The sequence below is a fragment of the Schistocerca serialis genome, chromosome 2 (assembly GCF_023864345.2).
Source record: "Schistocerca serialis cubense isolate TAMUIC-IGC-003099 chromosome 2, iqSchSeri2.2, whole genome shotgun sequence".
In the NCBI taxonomy this organism is placed as follows: domain Eukaryota; kingdom Metazoa; phylum Arthropoda; class Insecta; order Orthoptera; family Acrididae; genus Schistocerca; species Schistocerca serialis.
Window position 1 is genome coordinate 684,908,878 of NC_064639.1, and position 25,278 is coordinate 684,934,155.

The following is a 25,278-nucleotide window of genomic DNA, read 5'->3' on the forward strand; positions in this document are numbered from 1 at the left end:
CACGAGGCATCACAACAACGTTTCACCAGGCAACGCCGGTCAACTGCTGTTTGTGTATGAGAAATCGATTCGAAACTTTCCTCATGTCAGCACGTTGTAGGTGTCGCCACCGCCGCCAACCTTGTGTGAATGCTCTGAAAAGCTAATCATTTGCATACCACAGCATCTTCTTCCTGTCGGTTAAATTTCGCGTCTGTAGCACGTCACATTCAAGAAGAACAACGGAACCTGAACGACGTTTTTATAGTTTAGGTTTATCACTATGGTGCACCCAATTTCGGGCAAATGTGATGAATTGCGACCATTCGACTTTCGTGCGACACTTGCTTTCATTGAAAAACATTGGGGAAAAAAGAAAAGAAGGGTTATTGGAGTTAAAAATCCATCGACGATGAGGCCGTTAGAGATGAAAAAAAATATTTGTCGCAAAGGCCAGTGTAAGTCCTCCTAATGTACTTTTATCCATATAGTGGCACAAAGAAAGTATTTGATGCTACGAACTGCATCAGAGGAGTGTGCCCATCGCAGCTGGCGTCTATTGCCAAGATCTGAGACAGCATTCGGCCAGTAGTGTAAATGTGTAACGCAAACGACCTCAATTCTTCGCTTAATACTTACGCAAATGTCTTAAATTTGAGTGAAAACCTACGTCAAAAGTCGCTGAAGCCAGTCCATAGGTTACGTTTTATCTCTTTTCCTTTTTTTCTTTGAGAAATACTTTGATATGAGTGAAACTTTCAATAGATAATTTGAAATTGGCTCCAATTAACTTCCATACGGTGTAATACTAATTTCACTGACAGTTACTATAGATTTATCCCCATTACCTCAATATCCAAGCGTGTGCAGTCCGCGCCAGGACTGAATGATTCACTCTGTCCAATTCTGAATTCACTTCCAGTCACATATTCACATAGAGTAATACAATACATCCTCTGCCGGCCGGGGTAGCCGAGCGGTTCTAGGCGCTACAGTCTGGAACCGCGCGACCGCTACCGTCGCAGGTTCGAATCCTGCCTCTGGCATGCATGTGTGTGATGTCCTTAGGTTAGTTAGGTTTAAGTAGTTCTCAATTCTAGGGGACTGATGACCTCAGAAGTTAAGTCCCATAGTGCTCAGAGCCATTTGAACCAATACATCCCCTAACAAAATAGGGTCATAGAAATATTATAAAATCAGTTTTCAAAACACAAGTAAAATAAAAATACAGTGGTTAAAATAATAGAACATGGCCCGTGACCGTCTGGTCATAGAGAAAGGAAGGATGAATTAGCAACATATTAAAATTTTAACCCAACATCTTTCAAAGAACACAGGCCCAGGAAGTCCTGGGTTCAATTCGAGACAGTGGCGGGAATTTTTCATTGCTTCAATCCTTCCATAACTGCCCCGCGGCCACTCAGCGTGCTGTCAGAATGAGTTCTGAGGATATTTTCAAAGGGCAAAAGGCAGCCGCTTTGATAGACCTGCCACCTTCACCCTCCTTGCGCCCCATTCTGAGGGATAATATTGATAAACAGGTAGTTATCCTTTCGTTCCATGGATTATGATTTTGATGGCCCGCCAGGGTAGCCGAGAGCGCTAAAGCGTTGCTTCCTGGACTTGAGTAGGCCCACTGGCCCCGGATCGAACCCACCCGGCGGATTAGCGACGAGGGCTGGTATGCCAGCCAGCCTGGTTGTGGTTTATAGGCGGTTTTCCACAACCCACTAGGTGAATACCGGGCTGTTCCCCGCGTTCCGCCTCAGTTACACAACTCGCAGATATCTGAAGACGTTCGCGCTGTTGCATGGCTTACACTAGACACAGACAGCTGGGGTACACAAATTGCGCCCCGGAGGGTTTGGGGTGGCGACAGGAAAGGCATCTGGCCACCCTCTGCGACTAACACTGCCAAATCTATAGTAAGATGGGCGAACCGAGTTGCAGTTGGACAGAGGCCCCAAGGAAATGATGATGATTAAGATTATCATATTCGGAAATAATGTAAGACTTTCACAAGTTTATAAGAAAAATACTTTTTCTCAGTTAGTACCGAACTGCATTGTATTTATTCGGTGGTTGTAAGTGGTGCTTATATTACACTCAGTCTGTGGTTAACTTGATTATTGAAACAGATGCACATGCACACGCAGATGTTGTCTATTCGTACATTCCACTGTTAGGCAAAAGAGGTTCAACTAAAAATTATTTGAATTGTTGCTCCTGTTGTTGAGTTTTAGTAAGCTTATGAGCACATACGTTACCTCTGTCCCTCCCTGAATGTGGTTATATAGTTAATAATGTATATCATTTTTATTTTTAGTGCTATGCTTATTAGTGCCTTTAGTGTTATGAGAAGGTTCAATGAAAACTGAATAACGAAAACAAAATAATAACTTACGTTGCATAAAAGCCGATGGCATTAACGCAACTAGCACCTGCAGCAAAATACATTTTGCGGGCCCCACCCTCCCGATCCATCGAACTCTTCGTACTCTTTGCGCCAGTAAATCAGAAGTAATTTTAGGCAAGAATAATTTGAAGTCTGAAAGTGTTTGGTTTCCTGTTTCGACAGGTTTTCGTCAGATTTACCAACTCCAGGATCATCATTCCAGGATCAACCAAACTGTTAATATTATTAGTTGTTCTAGAATCTTAATGATCTGCAGCTTAAGTGATTAGGAATAATTAATCGTTGTTATGGTTCAGGTGCTACAAATAATTGTTTGATTATTGTGGTCTTTGATTACAGAAAATATGGTTTCTAAAATAGATCTATACTTCATTTTAATGCAAAGAACGTATAGTCAACACTCAAACTTTAACACAGGATCACTTTTTTTCATTCATACGATAATTTCTATGCGAAAGTTGTGTAACAGGATCACCAGACAAAGCATTAGTTAGCTTCTAAATGGAGTAAACGGGTCGCCGTGAAACGTTGCAGGTGCCGCAGAAGTTGTACCTGCCGCGCGGGATTAGCCGAGCGGTTTAAGGCGCTGTAGTCATGGACTGTGCGGCTGATGCCGGCTGAGGTGCGAGTCCTCCCTCGGGCATGGGTGTGTGTGTTTCTCCTTAGGATAATTTAGGTTAAGTAGTGTGTAAGCTTGGGGACTGATGACCTTAGCAGTTAAGTCCCATAAGATTTCACACACATCAGAACATTTGAAGTTGTACCCACTGGTCTTGTGATAGTAAGTCGTGTCAGTCAAATGGTGCGTATGTGCCAATCGGGAGTAAGCGTAATAAGACACTCGCGTGACGTAAAGGCAGGGAGGAGCTGTCGTCATTGGGCGTGCCTACGATCACACCAGGAATGAAGTTGACCGATTTGATGGCGTATCAGCTCGGACAGTCGAATGTGTGTCTATATTGGTCTTAGGAAGAGATTAACCATTTTTTTTTTATCTATCTTCTGACTGGTTTGATGCTGCCCACGACGAATTTCTCTCTTAGGCTAAACTCTTCATCTCAGAGTAGCACTTGCATCCTACGTCTTCAGTTACTACTTGGATGTATTGCCCCTCTATTTTTACTCTCTACAGCTCCCTGTAGTAGCATTGAGGTTATTCCGGGACGCCTTAACATATGTCCTATTATCCTGTCATTTCTTCTCGTCGGTGTTTTCCATATGTTCCTTCCTTCGCGTTTCTGCGGAAGGTCTCCTCATTCCTTATGTCACTTCACCTGATCCTCTTCTGTAGCACCACATCTCAGACACTTCGATTCTCTTGTGTTTCCGTTTTTCCACAGTCCATGTTTCTGTACCATTCAATGCTGTGCCCCAAACGTACATTCTCAGAAATTTCTTCCTAAAATTACGCCCAACATTTAATACCAGCAGGCATCTCCTTGCCAGGAATACCGCCCTTGCTTGTTTTAATCTGCATTTTATGTCCTCCTTGCTTCCAATGTAGCAGAATCTCCGACCTTTGTCAGCTTGATATCTAATTTTGATGTTAGGTTTGTCGCTATTATCATTTCTGGTACGTCTCATTACATTTGTCTTGTTGCGGTTTTCGCTCATTCCATATGCTGTACTCATTAGACTGTCCATTGCATACAGCAGATTCTGTACACTAAGGATAGCAATGTCGTCAGCGATTCTTATTATTGATATCCTTTTATTCTGAATTTTAATCCTACTCTGGAACCTTTCTTTTATTTCCGTCGTTACTTCTTCGAGGTGTAGATTGAACAGTAGAGGCGAAAGACCCTTTTTAAACCGAGCACTTCGTTCTTTCATTTCGAGTCTTATTATTGCCTCTTCGTTCTTGTCTATATTGTACATTACCCGTTTTTCCCTATAACTTTCTCCAGTTTTTCACAGTATTCGAACATTATGCACATTTTATGCTGTAGAACGCTTTTTCTAAGTTGGCGAATTCTATGTGCTTGTTGATGTTTCTTCTACTTTGCTTCCATAACCGTCTGTTACCAGAAATGAGAATGAGTACTTATTGATGGCAATCGGTTTCAAAGGCGAGAGAAATTGATGTTGTCTGTGATGGCAGGCCCATCTGTATTAGTTTCAAAGAGAATATTGTGAAAGCAACTGCATGTAATTAACATTAGGAGTCGGGTACCTCGCAAAAGGCCACTGGTCACAGTAGCACATTAAAACCGCACGTCTTCAACGGGCCAGACTACATAGGAAGGACAGCAGCGGACGGGAAGGACGTAGTGTGGTCCGACAAGTCGCGGTTTTGCCTGTTTTCATGTGCTGCAAAGCGACGATTGCACAGAAAGCCCATTGAACCGTTAATCTCCAGTGTACGGAGGGTGTGGTTCAAGTTGCAGGTGGTTCGATGATGTTTTGGGGATCTTTGGTAACGTACTTAGGTCTCCTCGCTCAGGTTACCATGAGTGCGAACCAGGATGTTTATTTGTAAAAAAATTGTGATAAGATCTTATGGGACCAAACTGCTCAGGTCTTGGGTCCCTGAGCTTACACACTACTTAATCTAATTCAAACTAACTTACGCTATGGACAACACACACACCCATGCCAGAGGGAGGACTCGAACGTCTGACGGGGGTAGCCGCATGGACCGTGACAAGGCGCCCTAGACTGCACGGCTGGATGTTTATTACGGGGGTGAGTCAAATGAAAACCTTAAATATTTTTAAATATTATTTATTGTGCAGAAGTGGTACAAATCTGTATCACCTTTCAACATAATCTTCCCCACGCTGAATGCAAGTCCTCCAGCGCTTACAAAGCGCATAAATTCAGTTAGAAAAAAATTCTTTTGGTAGTCCGCGCAACCACTGATGCACCGCGTGGGGTACCTCTTCATCAGAACGGAACTTATTTCGTCCCATTGAGCTTTGAGAGTTCCAAACATATGTAAATCACTTGGTGATGAGGAATGGCGCCATTTCTTGCTCGCTCTCTTAGTTTTCGGTCACAAGCATCAACACGTCGTTCTCTCATTTCAGGAGTCAGCTGCCGTGGCACCCATCTTGCAGACTTTGTTAAACTGGAGCACATCATGCAGAATGTGGTGTGCTGACCCATGACTAATCTGCAAACGTGCTGTAATGTAATTCAGTGTCACTCGGCGGTTTTCCTTCACTATGGCTTCAACTGCTGCAATGTTCTGTGGAGTCACAACTCGTTGTGCCTGACCTGGACGAGGAGCATCTTCCACTGAAGTCACACCATTTCTGGACTTCCTACTCAATTCGTAGACTTGCTGCTGTGACAAACATGCATCACCGTACTGAACCTTCATTCGTCGATGAATTTCAATAGGTTTCACACCTTCACTACGCAAAAACCGAATAATAGAACGCTGATCTTCCCCGGTGCAAGTCTCAAGTGGGGCGGCCGTCTTTATAATGATATTGCGACGGTATGCGTGCATCCGCACTATGCTGCCACCTGTTCGCTGTTCGTAGCACGCTTACCAGCTTACAGCATAGCGGCGCAAAATTTCGATTTGTTATTACAAATTTAAGGTTTTCATTTGACTCACCCTCGCACAATATTCTCCGTGATTAGGTGACGCCTTTTCTTCTACATCATTTTAATGTGTATGTTGTCGACACTCTCTCTCACAAGATGACAACATCAGTTTTTACAGGACTTCACGCACAAGTTCGTATTGTACCGAACATTGATGTATGCTTTCATTGCTCGACTGGGCCAATGTTGCTCCACTTCGACGTGGCATACCTGCAGAAACTTGCAAACTCTCATTATCAAGGCTACAAGCGGTGTTACACGGCATCAGCATCACGTCCCCAAGAAGAGACTAAACTGTTGGCCACTGTGCTGATGATCGCTTTCGCTTTCCCTTCGAGACCAACAACGCTAATACGAAGTTCTGGGACATCGTAGAGTGGGTATGGTGAAGGTCTTGCCGATGATACTAGTATAGCTATCACACCCGACAGACAGGAATCAACTGGTGAAATTGTAAACAATGTTTTTCAGAAAATCATTAAGTGGTTCTCTGCAAATGGGCTCTCATTAAACTTTGACAAAACACAGTATATACAGTTCCACACAGGAAATGGAATGACCCCATTAATAAAATATAGACTTCGATCAGGAATCGGTAGCTAAGGTAGAATATTCAAAATTTCTAGGTGTATGCATTGATGAGGGGTTGAACTGGAAAAAACGCACTGAGGATCTGCTGAAACGTTTGAGTTCAGCTACTTATGCTATTAGGGTCATTGCAAATTTTGGCGATATACATCTGAGTAAATTAGCTTACCACGCCTATTTTCATTCTCTGCTTTCGTATGGCATGATATTCCCTGGCAACTCATCATTGAGCAAAAGTGTGTTCATTGCGCAAAAGCGTGTAATCAGAATAATTGCTGTAGCTCATCCAAGATCATCCTGCAGACACTTATTTAAAGAGCTAGAAATCTTCACTGTAGCCTCACAATATATATATTCACTTATGAAATTTGTTACTAACAATCCGAAGTGTACATGGCTACAACACTAGGAGAAAGGATGGTCTTCACTACTCAAGGTTAAATCTAACTTTGGCTCAGAAGGGGGTAAATTATGCTGCCACAAAAGTCTTTGGTCACTTACCTAATAGCATCAAAAGTCTGACGGATAGCCATATAGCATTTAAAAGGAAATTAAAAGAATTTCTTAATGGCAACTCCTTCTACTCATTAGATGAATTTTTGGATATAGTAAGTAGGTAATTTCCCAACCTCCAAATAAATAAATAAAAATTATTGAGTGTCATGTAATATTTTGTCTAATGTAACATCTTGTATAGACACCTTTTATTAACTTGACACGTTCCACATCATTACGAAGTGTCGTATTCATGATCGATGGAACAAGTACTAATCTAATCTTCTCGCCGGGATCTTCCCTTAATGCCATCGCAATTTCTCGAGGTGAGCACTGCGGTGAAGCGTCAAGAGATTTACGCGGGTGAGTGCACGTAGTGCGCGTCGCCGGATGGCGGAAGCGGCCGGGGTCGGCGGCGGCGGCGGCGGCGGCGGCGGCCGCTGGGCGCGAGACAAAGGCGGCCGGGCCGGGCCGGGAGGCGCGTGCAGCCCGCCAGCCGGCCAGCCGGCCAGCCGGCCAGCTGTGTGGGGCCGCGGCTGTGGCTGTGGCTGCACGCCGCTGCAGCCAGCGCGCCAACGGTCGCCCCTAATGGACGAGCCGCGCTTAATTGAAGGGAAACATCCAGGACCGGTGCCGGTGGCACTGGCCGTGCCTCGTGTGGGAAACCCTGTGGCCCGCGTCTCGACTCCTCTGCAACTGCCTTTCACTAAAATTACTCATCCCGCGCGGCTAGTCTTACACTCACACAGCCTCATCAGCTTTACGATTTGAGCCACACTGTAAGATGCTTGGCGTTGCTTCAGCCGAAAGACAGCACGTCCAACAACACTGTGTGATCCAGAGGCACTGGAATCTCTAAGCTAATTTAATTAACTCGGCCCGTTCTCTGCAAATTCGACTTAGTTAGATCCGTGTTTTGTTTTGTTTTGAATCCACTGATTCCTCTTCGTACATCCACATTTAAACTGGATGAAGGTGGGACAGAGTTGGTATAATTTTTATTAAAAATTAAATTCCTCCAGCTGTACTTAAGACGTTTATTTACTTCGCTACTAGTTTCGGCGTTGCGTCAACGCCATCTTCAGGCCCGTACACTTTGCTGAAGTCAGTTGTGTGTGGCTCAGTCTAGAAGTCCGCGGCGAGGTCAACACTTGCACCAAGTGGATGGCGGGCAGTAACTAGGAAATAGTTACTGCCCGCCATTCATGAGGAGCACGTGTTGATCTCACCGCGGACTTCTAGACTGAGCCACACAACAACTGATTTCATCAAAGTGTACGGGCCTGAAACTAGCAGCGAAGTAAATTGTTCAAAATGGTTCAAATGGCTCTGAGCACTGTGGGACTTAACTGCTGAGGTCATCAGTCGCCTAGAACTTAGAACTACTTAAACCTAACTAACCTAAGGACATCACACACATCCATGCCCGAGGCAGGATTCGAACCTGCGTCCGTGGCGGTCGCGCAGTTCAAGACTGTAGTGCCTAGAACCGCTCGGCCACCCCGACCGGCGCTTAGCGAAGTAAATAAAAAATCTTAAGTACAGCTGGAGGAATTTCATTTTTAATAAAACCCATTGATTTCTGCTGAATTTTTAGGTCAACTGTTTACTATATTTACGTTTAAGTTAATCTCTACCAACTGCATGTCAGTGTTTCTTTTTTCTTTTTTTTCTCTCAAAGTTGCTATTACGCCGGGCAGAAAATGCTATCACCACGTGCAGAAAAACTTCTGCTTGCCTATAGGCTATCCATATGTTATCACAAGATCTGGATCGTGCTCTGACCCTCTAATGTTACGATGTAACCCAACGTGGATGAGTGCTGAGAAATGTAGGTGGTTAGAACTGTGAATAGCTGTAAGCGTTCCATGCGTAACATCAAACAATCCAATGAAGTCAGTGCTTCATACCCCAGTAAGGATGATTGTGGCCAGACAAGGTACGTAATTACCAGATGCTAAATCTAATTCCTTGGCTCTTTATGTTGTGGGTTGGCAGGAGAGCCAAGACCGGGTATGAGAGGAAGCCGAAAGGCATGCGTTTTAGCTCACGCAGGCTGGCGTGAGGTCTGGAACAGGACAGAGAAACTAGAATTTAGAAAAACGGATGTAGCTGGTGGAACACTTAACTTTAATCCATTAATGGTGAACATCGGTCTGATGGTACATGAATCACAAGATCAATAGCAACTGATAATGCCGCCTTGCTAGGTCGTAGCAAATGACGTAGCTGAATGCTATGCTAACTATCGTCTAGGCAAATGAGAGCGTAATTTGTCAGTGAACCATCGCTAGCAAAGTCAGTTGTACCACTGAGGCGAGTGCTAGGAAGTCTCTCTAGACCTGCCGTGTGGCGAGCGCTCGGTCTGCAATCACTGATAGTGGCGACACGCGGGTCCGACGTATACTAACGGACCGCGGCCGATTTAAAGGCTACCACCTAGCAAGTGTGGTGTCTGGCGGTGACACCACACTTTAGTGTGCTTGGACTCTGATACCTCACATTAGAGATCAAGTACCTGTCATCTCACAATAAACACAAAATTTCATTAATTCAGTATTTAATTTTGCCCGTCGGTTAAAAACATAATCGTTGCTTACTCTTTCCCTATTGTGTCATCCGCTTCTGGAACAAGTATTCCGTAATCTGCGCAAAATTCTGTGCCATGCTTTCTATCTAAGAGAAAACGGAAGCACTTCCTTTTGTCAACCTCACAACATCTCCCTTAAGTATGGTCAGTTTTGTCTTTGTCAAGCAGTAAGGAAAACGCCTCCATATACTAAACATTATTCTTCTCTCTGTTTCCAATTCTCAAGCACTGAAGCCACTTCCTTCCCCACTGTCTCCACCACTTCGGTTTCTATTATGATCCCCTTTCTCTACGACTTCCACCATTTCTTCCACACCACTTGCTGTCAGTGCGTACCATATAAATCCACGTGACGGTAACTGGCCTTGTCAGTTGCTGTCAGTGCCTACTGTTTACATTTACTTGGTGGCAATCTGCCACACCAATGGCTACCACTGCGTATAGTTTTAAATCTAACTGATGGTAAACTGCCATACCAACTGCTGCCGGTGCCTACAGATTAGATCTACCTGGTGGTAAAAATAGAAGGAAAGACAATCACTGTTATGGGAACTGAATTAAATCAATGAGAGGAAGCTAGCCGCTTTAGCCACTGTCCCTGATTGACGCAAATATGCAACTTAGCTGATGGTAATGAGCGGCGTCAATTGCTGCCAGTGCCTACAGCTTAAATCTATGATGGTAATCTGTCACACCAGTTGCTACCAACACCTACAGTTTAAATGTAATTGATGGTAATCTGCTACATCTATTGCTGGCAGCGCCAACAGTCTAACTCTACCTGATTGTAATCTGCCTCTGTTGTTCTAATTTCCATGAACTGAAATACAGGAAGGTTCTTAACGTGAAAACCACCTGAAGTGCCGCAGATGCCACTGTGACAAGTAATTTACTACAAGACACATGGGGCTGCAAATGGCGGGAAATACCCCATAAGTGGATGATTATGTTGAACATGGGACGTCACCAAATGGTATTCCTCATCGCACGGGCTTGTCGATCCGACACTTTCCGGCAGGCGGCAGTGCTACACATTATTGCACAATGACGCAAATTTCGAATACCTTTCGTAAATGTTGTCAGTCGTAAAAGTTAGTTATAGAACAACTATCCTCGCTGTAACAAGGAAAAGCTATTCTTTTTTTGCCTTCCTTTCCTTTTGTCCCTTAGTTTTTAGTTTACAGACATTATTTAATAAAGAAAACCCAGGTCATTTACTTGTAAGGACGAAATACGGAACCCTACACGTATTTAACTGTGACGGAACACGGTAGGTTTTTGTTGTACTGTACTTTCCAATAAACCGCGGAACTGGTAAAAAGTAAAGAATCCTACCTCAATGTAAACACATAACAGTGTAACGCAATTAAAAAAAGCACTATCTGCCAGATGCAAGACTCGAACCCTTAGCCTTTCGCGCACGTAGGACCGAAGCCGCACCGACGTGAGTAGTTGACTTGGGTTGGGATGACCGGGTGCGACAGACCGGTAGGCTCCGCCGCTGCACTTCCGGCGACGTACGTCATTTGGCGACGTCACATCTTCAACATGTTTCATCCACATTTGGCGTATTTCCCGACATTTGCAGCCCCTTGTGTCTTGTATTAAACTACTTGTCTCAGTGTCATCTGCATCGCTTCTGCGACTTTCAAGCGTTAGTTTGAATCACCTTGTCTGTTCTGTTTTCCTTTCATATAGTTGCTGCTGGTATCCACTAGTTATATTATGGATTCTTCTCAGTGTTGTATCCTGTATTACATTTGATTCATTTCATAACGCCTCTGTCGCTATTTTAACATAATACAAAATATGTCGGATGTAGGACAAGGCATGAAATCCCAAATCTATCCAGGATAAAACAACCAATAAATAAGTAAATATACTAACGTTACTTCCATTTACATTCATGAACGGAAAGAGGGAAGAATAATTGCTTGTACATCTCTGATCTGTGATTTGTATTATCTCATCTGCACGGTCCCTACGAAACATATATGAAGGGAGCCCCAGATTTTTCGTGGTTTTTGCTCTGGAAGACGGCTCTTGAAGTTTTCTAAGCAGGTTCCCGTTAGATGTGCGCCGCCCATCTTCGAGTGTCTCCCAGTGTTCTTCAACAACTGTGTTAGAATCTCTTGCCATTCAAACAAGCCTGTGACTAATATTGCCCTTCTGTTTTACATACTCTCGGTGCCCCCATTAGTACGACCTGGTATGAGACCCATGTACAGGGGGTGGAAAAATATGGAAACACCAAAAACACAACAAATTAACATACCTAATACGATAGAGCAAAAACTTTCGCGTTCAGGAGAACTTCCATTATTTTCGGAATGGATAAATACAGGTCCTGTGTGATTTTCAAGGGATTCTTATACTATTCTTCCTGCAACATAGTGACAAGTTGAGGTAACGATGATGGAGGTGGATAGCGATGACGCATCCTTCTCTTAAAAATTGTACCACAAATGCTCAATAATATTGAGAACTGAGGACTGTGGTGACCGCGGGAGGTACGACGATGCATCCTCGTGCTCATGAAACCAGCCGTGGACGATGCGAGCTCTGTGCACGAGGCCCCTGTCGTTTTGGAAAGCAATGTCACCATTAGAAAACAAGTACTGTACCATTGGATGGACCTAATCAGCCATAAAGGTCATGTAGTCCTTATCAGTAATGCGACCTTGCAGAGGAACCGTGGGGCCCATAGAATATCACGATATGACAGCCCAAATCATCATCGAACCTCATACATATTTCACTGTTGGCAGCAAAGCGCCCGCATCGTACATTTGGGACGGAGTACGCCAGATGTAAACTCGACCAGAAACGGGAAACAGCGTGGAAATACGAGCCATTTGATCAAACGACATGCTACCACAGCTCCTTAGCCCTGGTTTGTGGCTTCGGCACCACGTTTTCCTGTTACGATCACTTGCATCGCTGATGTTAACTTTTGGAATTACACCTCGCCCTGCAGTTCCCTTCTTCCGGAGCTCCCTTCGTGCATGCTTGGCGCGGACAGTGTTCGCCTGTACGGCTCTCAGTTCTGCAGTGGCTTTCGCAGCTGTCGTCCCCTTATTTTTCGTCAAAATTCTCTTCAACGACCGTCTGTCACGATCACTCAGCAGACACATTCGTCAGCACTGTCACTTAGCGGATGGTGTTTTCCCGCTTTCTCATCAATGTTCGGTACGGTGCCTCTTGTAACACCAAACGCTTCAGCTCACTTGGTTACGGCGGCACCCGCCATACTAACGCCAACGATTTGCCCACGTTCGGATTCACTTAAATCCTACAAAACGCACTCACAGCTACGCAGAACACTTGTGAGAAAATAATACGCCTACAGACGTCCTTGAGATTTTATTTATTTTGTTGCAACCAGTTTCGCCGCTTCAGTGCACCATTTACAGGCTGTAGCTGATGCGGGACTGAGTTGGCAGTTGACGGTTAGAGTGCTGACACCTAGGTTTTCAGATTATCTGGGTATCCAGTGCGCTGGCCTCTGATGCCATATATATACCGATCTTAACAACCCGTTCCGCATAAACTACAACCTGAAGATGGTGCACTAAAGCGCCGAAACTGGTTGCAAGAAAATAAATAAAATCATAAGGACGGCTGCAGGCGTTTTATTTTCTCACAATAGTAAACAGCCATCGTCCCAAAGACCTCCTGCCAAAAGGATGGACGTACAACTACACAGAACATTGTTCAGACCACGAATGACCCTTGCAACGTATTGAGGGCAATCCGCTGGCGCCGTTCGTGGTCAGCTACCACAGCGCCACCCGCAGGCTCGGCTTTCACCTACATTTTTGTTCATGCATGCATTTCTCACAGTGTTTCCATATTTTTGTTCAACCGTTGTGCGTCGACACTATTCAGCTATTCGCCATATAGTTATATGGAGGGAGCCGTTTATGTTCGAATATTAATTTCCCAGCACCCTATCAATGAATCGTAGCCTGCTATTTGCTTTACCTATGTGGTCGATCCAGGTCCAACATGAAGGACGTAAAGTTAAACGATAATTTCGCTTCTACGTTTCTTGAAGGATACAGCTTTGCATTTCCCTACGACAAAATTAAATAGCGAGTCTTTGCAACAACAAGCTATTTTGTCGAGATCTGACAGTATTACTGCAAATTTTACCGGACAGAGTTCGTGCATCACCCACGAAAAAGACTGAACTTGCAACTATTCCTATACGGATCGTTATTGACGTAAAGGTCCAGTTACACTAAACTAGGATACAGAAAATAAATGTCTTATTGAACTTGTAATTCAGTGTCTAGGGGAGACGGAAATCTAATAATCATGGAGGATTGGAATGCTTTAGTAGGTGAAGGAACAGAAGACAGAGTTACTAGAGAACTGTAACAAAAATGAGAGAGCAGTTAGACTAATTGGTTCTGCAATAAATTTCATCTTGTAATAGTGAATACATTGTACTATGAAAAGGCGTAGAGAGGCGGGAAGATTCCAGCTGGATAACAATATGGTGTGACAGAGACACTGGAATGTTAAGCATACTTAGAAGCAGATGTATACCCAGATCATAGGTTGGTAATGAGGAAGGATAGGCCAAAGTTTAAGAGAATCGTCCGGGAGAATCAGTATGGTGAGAAATGGGTTAGTGAAATATCGAAGAATAATGTCGCTGAAGTTCCTTCAGGTTGTAGACACTGTGACAATGAATATCAGAATAACAGTTCAGTTAAAGGGAAATAGACCTCTCTAAACAGGGCAATCCCAGAAGTTGGACGAACAAACACAAATAAAAGGAAGATAAATGCGAAAGAACCTTCGGTAATGGACACCGGAATGAGGAAGTACAAAAATGTCCAGGAAAAGACAGAAATACAGCAATATAAGTCACATAGGAAGTGCACAGAAACATAAGAATTTGGCAGCAGGAGAAATGCAAATAAATCGAAGAGGAATGTTAGTAAACAAGACAGACTTAGCATGAAGAAAAACCTTCAAATGAAATTAAAAGTAAAGGTGCCATCGTTAAGAATACAAGAGGAACTTGACCGTTCAACGCAGAGTACGGAGCAGTTAAGTGGAAAAAAATACACTGAAGTTCTGTGAGAGGGAGATGAACTGTCTGATGACGTGATAGAAGAAGAAATTGGAGTCGATATGGAACGCATGGGGGATCTAGTATCAGAACAGAAAAGACCATTATACTAAAATTAGAGAAATTGAACTTCGAACGGAGGCTTACCAACAATCTTTTTTACCGTGAACTAATCGCGAATGAAACAGGAAAGCGGAAAACGAAACTGGTACACAGAGCACCGTCCGCCATACACCGTAACGAGGCTAGTGGAGTGTAGATGTAACTGTAGCAGAGTCAGTGTTTGTCGCGCCTTTGGATGACTTTCGATCAAATATGGTTGGAGGCATAGATAACATCCCTAAGGAGTTTCTGAAATCAATGGGGAGGGGCGGAAGTGACAACGAGACGACAAGTTGATGAGTAAAATCTAAGAGGCAGAAAACCATATCATTAGACTCTCAGGAAAATATCATCCACATATTCCCGAAAATAGCAACAGCGGGTAAATGTGAGAACTATCGCACAATAAGCTTAACGGCTCAAGCCCCCAGGTTGATAACAAGAATGATGTACAGAGGAATGGAAAAGAAAATTGAAGATCTGTTATATGATGTTCAGTTTCGCTTTAGGAAAGATAAAAGCCTCATTGAGGCAATTCTGACGTTGCAATTGATACTGGAAGCAAGCGTTAAGAAAAATTAAGGAATTTTTATATGATTTGTCGATCTAGAAAAAGCGTTCAACAACGTAAAATGAGACAAGATGTTAGAAAACCTGAGAAAAACAGGACTAAGTTATCGGAATAACAGGTGATATGAAGTTGTAAGTAGGCTGTTTAGGTTCTTATATTGGTAACGCCACCGCCACGTAGCGCTCTGTATGAAAATCACTGGCTGTGCTGTGTGCAGTCTATGGCTGGGTGGCATTGTTGGAATTTGCTATTGTAGTGTTGGGCAGTTGGCTGTTAACAGCGCGTAGCGTTGCGCAGTTGGAGGTGAGCCGCCACCAGTGGTGGATGTGGAGAGACAGATGGCGGAATTTTGAGAGTGGACGATCTGGACGTGTGTCCATCAGAAAGAGTAAATTTGTAATATTGGATATCATGGACTGATATATATATATATATATATATATATATATATATATATATATATATATATATATATATAATGGTTTGCTCTGTTGTGGCCCATTACCTGTCTGCATGTCAAGAGTCAGCACTGTCTTTCCGCTGGAAGGACAACGCTACTTGTTCAAGACTGCATGGAAATCCACTACTTCCGTGTGCATTTTCTTTTACTGCTCAGACTTTGAGAAAAACACTGCAATTTTACTGTGATGAAAGATCAGGACTGTCTTTATGGACGGTGAGAAAATTTATCTTTTGACCAACATTGTATCAATAAGTGTGTGCATTTGATTTCTTTGTTATTGTAATTGTGAAAAAAATTTAAGAAATATGTATTGGCCAGTGCCCAAAACAATTTGTAAACTTTTTTGTGGGGAGCATGGGGGCTATATAAGTAGGCTGTTTAGGTTCTTGTAGTGGTAACGCCACCGCCACGTAGCGCTCTGTATGAAAATCACTGGCTGTGCTGTGTGCAGTCTGTGGCTGGATGGCATTGTTGGAATTTGCTATTGTAGTGTTGGGCAGTTGGCTGTTAACAGCGCGTAGCGTTGCGCAGTTGGAGGTGAGCCGCCAGTAGTGGTGGATGTGGGGAGAGAGATGGCGGAATTTTGAGAGCGGACGACCTGGACATGTGTCCATCAGAAAGAGTAAATTTGTAATATTGGATATCATGGACTGATATATATATTATGACTTTTGAACACTATTAAGGTAAATACATTGTTTGTTCTCTATCAAAATCTTTCATTTGCTAACTATGCCTACCAGTAGTTAGTGCCTTCAGTAGTTTGAATCTTTTATTTAGCTGGCAGTAGTGGCGCTCGCTGTATTGCAGTAGTTCGAGTAATGAAGATTTTTGTGAGGTAAGTGATTGATTAAAGGTATAGATTATTGTTAGTCAGGGCCATTCTTTTGTAGGGATTTTTCAAAGTCAGATTGCGTTGCGCTAAAAATATATTGTGTGTCAGTTTAGTGTTAATCAGAATAGGTAAAGAGCGAAATGTCTGAGTACGTTCAGTTCTGCTCAGCTGTTTGAAAATCAAATAATGTAAGAGGTTTATCAGCACAGTCATTCATAAATTTTTCTAAGGGGATGTTTCAAAGTATGTACAAGAACAGAAAGAATGGAAGAATGAACTTCTCGGAATACAAAGGATGTAAGAAAAGGGTGTCATCTTTTGTCGCTACTGTTTAATCTATACACCAAAGCTGTAACGACGGAAATAAAAGAAAGGTTCAAGAGTGGAATTAAAATTCAGAGTGAAAGGGATATAAATCATATGATTCAGTGATGACATTGCTGCCCTCAATATAAGTCAAGAATAATTATGATATCTGCTGAATGAAATGAACAGTGTAGTGAGTACAGAATATGGACTGAGAGGAAGCCGAAGGAAGACGAAAGTAATGACGCGTACCAAAACTGAGCGTAGGGATCAACTTAAAGTCAAAATTGGACCACGAAGTAGACGAGTTCTGCTACATTGCAAGCAAAATAACATACGGCTGACGAAGCAAGGAGAACATGAAAAGCGAACTAGCACAGGCAAAAAAAGTATCCCTGGACAAAAGAAGTCTTATGGTATCAAACATAGGCCTTAATTTGAGGAAGAAATTTCTAAGGAATGGAGCACTACTTTGCGTGTAAGTGAATCATGGACTGTGGGAAAACCGATAAAGAAAAGAAACGTTTGAGATCTGATGCTACAGAAAGATGTTGAAAATTAGGTGGCCTGATAAAAGAGCTGTGAATCGGTGAGGGGAAGAACGTGGAAAACACTGATAAGAACAAGGAACACAACGATAGGATATGTTTTAAGACATCAAGGAATAATTTCTGCGATATTTGAGGAAGGTGCAAAGGGCAAAAATTTTAATGGAAGACAGAGATTGGAATATATCCAACAAATAACTGAGGATGATGCAAGTGGTGCTCTGTGTGCAGAAAAGGCTGTCAGAGGAGAAGAGTTTCTGACGGGCAGCATCAAATCACTCAGAAGACGGATGACCGAAAACAAAAAGTACAACCTAGAAATTATTTCGCCAACTGTAAATGACACTCCATCCCAGATAACGCTCTGCGTCCTGCCTTTGAGGAGAAACGTATTTTTTTAGGCATCTTAGGATGATTTGTTGATGCTTTTAAAAAACAATGGACGATTTTTATGCTGGCATTTACCTAAACACATTTCTGTGAACTATTCGCCATTAGTAACTTCTCATTTAGTTACAATTATTTGCTTGGATTCATTAGTAATGATTACAGTCAAAACAACTGTCGCTGAAAAAACCAACGGAAATAAGTTTCCATAAAGGAAGACAATTGTGAATCACGGCATATCCACTATTCCTTCAGCAGAAGTGATATTCCGTTGCAGTTTGTAAATTAGAAGGCCAATATTACTTTTAGTTACTTGCGCTGCCATATTATTTGATTTCAATTAGTTCACAATCGGGCAATCATATTTCTTCCCTGCAAGAAGCTACTTACTGGCTAAAGTGCGCTCTTTCATCATTCCTTTTAGCTAATGAACTACGAATCTGTAAAAAGATTAAATGAGTAGACTTTTTCCAATAAAATAAAGGGCATTCTGAGTCTGTCATTTATAAGGAAATTCAGTATCGTTATCATAAGTGTGATGATGAAAGACATAGGTTATTATGAAAAGAATTGTAACAAATACTAAAGACGTAACACCGTCTTGTTGCTTACAAAGAACAGATTGACTGTTACGCGTACATACAGTATTTGCAACATAACTCGTGGGAAACACTAATTTTGTTATAAAGCGATAATGAACCAGTAAGCCAAGCCACACATTTTAAGCTCTAACGACTGAATCTAGATAAATATGCAGCTTGCTTGGAATTACTCGATTCAGAATCTTGAGCTATAACTAAGAGCTACTGTTCTTAATATATCGAGTATCTCCAAAGTCATTGAAATTTGAATGGGAGCGAATGTTACCGTGCTTATTTTCCCTCCATTATGTCCTAAAGTATTATATATTGAGGCAAAACAGGGCTTTCTAAGTTCAAATACTTGGTATAGAGACGCGCAAATATGACGTCTCTTAGGTTTCAGGCATTCAAAAACAGCTAAACGGTAACAATAAGTATTGTTTACATTTTCTTCTCACGTCATCAACCTCTGTACAGGAGGTTTGCACTGTTTTAAGGGCTGTTTTTTCTATCAGAAGTGAAAAAATGTGACTGATGAATACGAGAATTCCAAATCTACTTTAAGATTCTTCCTTGCAGCACATGTATTTTATTCCGCAGATGATTTACTCACAGCAGTGTGTCATATTACTTATATGCATATACTGTTGTAAATTTCTGGTTTTCTTGTTATAGTGTTTTTATTAACATTCGATGAACTATTTGTGCAGTTACGAAGTGATTTCGGTCTTGGTTGTCTCACGAAGAAGACTTTACATTTGTGTAGAGGTAAGTTAATTTTTACGTTGCGAAAAATCCCCTCATACTTCTGCTAACATTATACCATAAACATAATATATCACAAAAGACAAGATAATATGGGAGAAGAATTGTTAGATTGCCTCTGCTAACTGCCACGCGTTAATGGAAAATTCATAAGTTTACTGCCACGTAACGTTCGCACTTTTCTCGTGAGACGTGGAAAGCGTCACATCATTGTGCTCTGATATAGTAGAATTAGTTAACACGGAACAAATTTTTGTTTTACAAGGAGTCTGAAGTCACACTGCGGTATCCTTTTTTAGTAGGTTAACTTTTATTTAGTTGATAAGCATCATTCGCAAAATGTAGCCGCTGATAACCGTAGTTGTGTCAAGAACCTATTATATGACAGTTTCAGTTTCATTCTGTCAACAAAAAGATTTATTTACCCAAAAATACCTGTCTGAAACATGTTTCAAATGCATTAGCTGAATGAATGCATTGGTAAAACAGACGTTTCTTAGCGAGGTCTGCAGCTTTTCGGTATGTTATATGTGGGGAAAAGTTTAGTGCAAGCCATTTATTTCTGAGGCTAATTTTTGTCAAGAAAGTTATACATTGGAAGTCAAGAGGAACACGTTAAAACTACGTGATGGATATGTGTCAACATTTACTAACTTACATTTTGTGACTCATGTCCACTATGTAAGGAAACCGTACCCTTCCAAATTGAAGACGTGATGTCTTTGGACAACCGTGATCATTGTTAGTACAACAAGGAACTAACCGTCTGAATCGCTACGCTTTTTTTTTATCAGTTTACATCTGTTGAAGCATCGTACTGCTGCAAAACGCTGTTTCCCAACGGGGACCGAGCGTAAGGTCCCCAGCTTTGATACTAAGTTGTCGTTATAAATATCTCCGCTACTTCACAGTACTTTCAATTTTCTGTGGTTTACTCTCAATCCATATACTGTACTCAGTACACTATTCATCCCATCCAACAGGCCAGAGCATTCTTCCTAGGAATGGATACAGCTGCTTTCCTCCGGGGCGCAAAGGGGATGGGGCCGAGGGAATGTTATAGGCTTCAGATTTTGGTGATACCATACTAAAAAAATAGCAACGGTATTAGTACTTAAAAATTTCGCTTCGTCTCTTACATTTAATTAAATTATGTGTGGGTACTAACTAGCTGTAAACTAAATTAGTTAATTATCTTAAAGAATAAAATAACGAGAATCAATAAAATAATATTACTGCATGCAGTAACTTACATTTACAGCAAACCAATGCATCGCGGGTTTTTTACAGCATATCTGTTGATGATACAGCATAACTGAAAGTTTCTGTAGGTTTCTCGTCCTCTGCTGTTGATATCTTCACACAAGCCTGAAGCGTATCCTTAACCTGGGTTGCCAGATTAAACTGACAAAATTACCGAACATTGGCTGACGAAATGATTTGCTGAACTGAGGATGAGTGTCAACACAATAAAACACTTAGTAAACGTTAAACGTTATATGCAGTTACAGTTTTCAACAAACTGTTGTTACCTTTAATTTTTTTACTGAAACTCGTTCCACGTCACAAATTTCAATTACAATGAGTGCATAATTCAGCTTTTACCGTATCGACACTCAGTTTGTTTCTAGCGTCAGACCGTAAATGATTCATGTGACTGAAGACTATTTCCATGTAGGTATTGCTGCGTGGAATGGCTTTCATTCTTCCGATAATTTCTTTGTGTTAGCGGTTTCTTTTCCGCTTGAAAAAGTTTTTCAGTAGAACGAGTTATTGGACATATATCACTGACTTTGTAATTATTCCCAAGTTTTATTTAGTACAGAGGTCTCTTTGTATAAACTATCTTTATCAATTTACTGTTCAGTACTCACAACTTCTGATGCCTGAAAATATTTTTCATATGTAGGAGCTACGTTTTCTACATCCGTGGAACTGAAGACTTTAAAAGAAGAGTTTTAGCAGTCAAACCACTTTCTAAGATAATCTTCGTCTTTTTGGTAGGCTATGAGAGCTTCATTCTTGAATTTATTTCTATCAGCCTCATTCATTTTTAACATATCACGGTTAGCTTTTGCTCCGAAGAAACAATCCCTCTTAAATGATTTATTACCCTCTTTTAATGTGACCAAAGTAATATACAAATCGTTAAATGAATTAGTGATATGAATGGGATCCTATAAATACCAAACCACTCATCTTCGTCACCGAATACGGGGATGAAATATCGAACAGTTCGGTAAGAAACCGAACACTGAGAGCCTCGATCCTAACCCACCCTGTATCTTAATTTTATGATTACCCTGGTCGTTGTGCTGAATGACTTGCACACTGGAAGTGGAAACGGGGATGTCCAACACTCATTCAACGAGTGTTCTTAGTACTTCATAGCCGACGTTGGCCATTAAGATAAGAGAATAAACATTTTCTGATTTATTATGAGCGACATACTTAAATCAACGCATGTCAGCAATTAAGTGGTCAATATTTTTATGTCCTAACGTCAATTACAGTTCATTAGAATCATTATCATTAAATTCTTGAAATCATTTAAGACAATCAAAATATTTGTAATTGTTCAAAAGTTTTATTTAGTACACAGATTTCTTCGTATAAACTATATTTATCAGTCTTTTCATCATTGGTTATACAGATTTTTCAAATGTAATACTAGCATACGAATTATAGATTTATATTTTGCTGTGTGGTGTGTTTCTTCCTTAGTAAGGAAATACATGCTTCGAATTACAGAAGACTCTGCTTGGCAATTTAACACTTTTTTCAGCTTCATTTTGTTTAATTATCTGTCATCGAACCGTTGCTCAATTTCATTAATCACACTTCTCACAAATTTCTTTAGGTTTTTCATAGTTCGTTTCTGGTCTTCCATGAATTGTACATTTTCAACTCCTGTTGCGTCCACTTGTAGTTTTTTCACTTTATTTAACGTTTCATTTTTCACACGATATTCATCACAATCACAAAGGCAGTCGATGTTTCTTAAATGTATTATGTTTCCAGAAACAAGTACAGTCGGTTGTAAGATTTTGACTGATAGTTTCTGCAAAATGTACCGCCTGAAATAATTATACCTACGATGAAATTTTAGCTCACCATTTCTAACAATATTCCTTCTGTCAAAATTACTAAATCCCCAAAGTAATTTTGTCTATGTTCGCATACCATTATAATGGGCTTGTTTTATAGGAATATAGCATGAACTGTGCAATAGATACTAACCAGCGGATGACGACAGCTTTGGTTATTTTTAAAACAGATTGTTCAAAAACACACTGAATTCCACGCAATACATTTTCTCGTTTAGGAAAACCACGAAAATTTTTATACACATCCTGAACAATTAACATCGTCAAACGTATGTTTTATTATAGGGTGTTTATTGTTATAGTTTGTGTCAGCAGATATGTATGGCAAGTCTTGTTCTCTTTTCTCCAATGATCGAACGTGGACCCGAGTGACAGAACCACTAAAATTAGGAGCACCATCGAATGAGTGTATTACTGTTTTGCCGTAGAAAAGGTTTCTTTTCTTTAATTCACTATGAATTGCTACACATATAGATTCATCTGTCGTACCCTTCAATTTCAACCAGACATAAAACCTTTACTTTACTTCAGAAAACGGTGCAACATAACGAATTAGCAAATACAGTTTTCTTTGATTATAAACGCTTGTAGAGTCGTTTGCCTTTGATAAAAAGTATTTATCATGGAGAATTATTCGTCTTTATTGTCTAGAACCTCACCAGCGCAACCTAATAATTCTAAAGCAGTATATTTGCTAACATATGTGGGCCTTTCACTCTGAAATTTAACCCACTTTACAATTTTAATGTAATTTTTTAGTACGGTACCAGCTTAAGTATTAGAGGTTCATATTTTGTTGTGCGGGGTATTTCTTCCTTACTAAGAAAATGTGCACTTCGAATTACAGAAGACTCTGTGTGGCGATTTAACACTATTTTAGTTTCATTTTGTTTAATTGTCTTGCACATGAATTGAAGCATTTGATTCCTGTAACGTACCGTTTAAAGTGGAATGGCTTTTGCATGTTACTGTGACTTGCCATGTTTCTCTACTTTTCCCCTGCTTCCAGTAGTTTTTCCAAGTTTAATGAAAGACTCTGTTTTGTAGAGCTCCAATGTTACTTTTAAATGCTTTTCACAAAATTTGCAAAAAGATCCAACTCGTTCGCGGTCAAAACACAGCCAATTGTACCTAAGCTCCCATTCTGGCTGTTACTTAATCTCGTGTTCAACACTTTGTTTAGCGTAATGCGTTAAGGATGGATTAGAAATAGTACATTTTTCCTTCGAAGACTGATTAAAAGAAACTGAAGACTCTATAAGTAATTCACCATCCCATAGAGCAGCATTGCTTTTTCAGTACATTCACGTTCATCTACAGTATAAAGGCATTCAGTTTGAATAGTTGTGCATAAAGTATATGCAATAGTATGAAATCCAGAATACTGACAAATGGAGTCAAAAGGTATCCCTTCCGATGTACAGATGTACAAGACAACAACGATTCAGGTGACAGAGGGTGGAAAAAGTCCATGACATGGACGTGTACAGCAATATGGGCACAGTAGAAATTTACCTGAATCATAGAAAGGGTTACTTTTGCTCAAAGCAAAGGCCACAAACCGTTAGTCTTCCCATCTTGTTGCTTATTTACAGTTGCCAGTACCTGCTAGACGTGTGCAACAACTATTATGAAATGACAAACATTTTGCATTGAAGAAACGACTACAGAAGCCTGCTCTGACACCCAAACAAAAACAGGTTAGTTTGAAGTTAGATGAAAAACATGTCATGGACTTCAGAATGGGATGAAGTGAGCTTCAGTGATGAGAATAAGTTTAATTTAGATGGACCGGATGGATTTAAATGTTATTAGCACGCTCTGAGGACAGAGGAAAAGGTAAGAATGAGCAGAAACTTTGTTGGTGGAAGTGTTATATTTGGGCAGCCTTTTGCACTAAAAATAAATCATGCACTTCTTGATTGAACACTAGAATGAATTCTAACATGTACACCGAGACGCTACAGACAGAATTGATCAGAATGTATGACGACCTACGGGACGAAACTCTAATGTTTGTACAAGATAATGCATGTGAGTATGTCTCTACTATAACCAAAAATTGATTTGAGAGTAAAGGTAGTTATGTCTCGCCCTGGACGGCACGTAGCCCGGATTTGGACCCCATAGAAAGGTTTCGGGAATACTTGCAAGGCGTGTTTACCGCAATGGGAGGCCATGCGAGGCCGTATGTGAACTGAAAAACGCGACACGCGATACCCAACGAGAATAGTGGGGGAAAACTTCACTGGAAGAACGGATAACATTGATGAAATCAGTGCCTAAGAGAATGTTTGACGCAATTAGGTAGAACGCAGGTTGTACAAAGTACTAACAATGCAGTAAATCAACAAGATAGTTAGTGCCTTTTTACCAGTTTCCGTCCAGAAAATGCGAACGCCTTATTTTGTTACCAAAGTTACGAAAGAAACTATGTTATTCCGCCATGGTTGGTTTTGTCTTATACGTATCTACTACTTTCATAGTAAATTCGATACATGAATGCTTCAGACATGGTGCTATTACTTTCGTGGAACCTTGAGTTTATACTGATGTCTTGTGAAATACGCTGCCTTTGATTCAAAAAGGAAGCAAATAAAGTCTGTTGCTTCCACATTGTATTCAGGCACTAACACTTCTTTTTGTATGAGGAACCAAGACCGCACGCACATTGCATAATTGCATCACTCTTTCATAGTAAGGTTTTGGACTGAATAACCGTTAAAATGAGCTGCACACACGAAGCTGACATTTATAATAACAGAGGAAGCAGTATGTAGCAGGTGACAACCTTTGTATTTAGAAAGATCTTTTTTCCTCACACCATTGTGTGCAGAGTTATCAAGACTTGTCCACAGTTTATTCGAAACTCCGCAAACAGCTGCTGCCTGTATAGTTGAA

The 25,278-nt window shown here is 41.1% G+C and overlaps 1 protein-coding gene across 1 annotated transcript in view; it reads right to left on the reverse strand.

Annotated features, from left to right (window-relative positions):
- The window catches only part of LOC126456327 (translation initiation factor IF-2-like), a 71,967-nt gene extending 51,423 nt beyond the window's left edge, over positions 1-20,544 (reverse strand). Inside the window, exons 1-2 of the mRNA XM_050092077.1 lie at positions 20,524-20,544; positions 7,310-7,621 (exon numbers count right to left, since the gene is read on the reverse strand). Coding sequence (XP_049948034.1) covers positions 7,310-7,621; positions 20,524-20,544 — 333 coding nt within the window. The remainder of the gene's footprint in view (positions 1-7,309; positions 7,622-20,523) is intronic.
- Between the last annotated feature and the right edge of the window lie 4,734 nt (positions 20,545-25,278).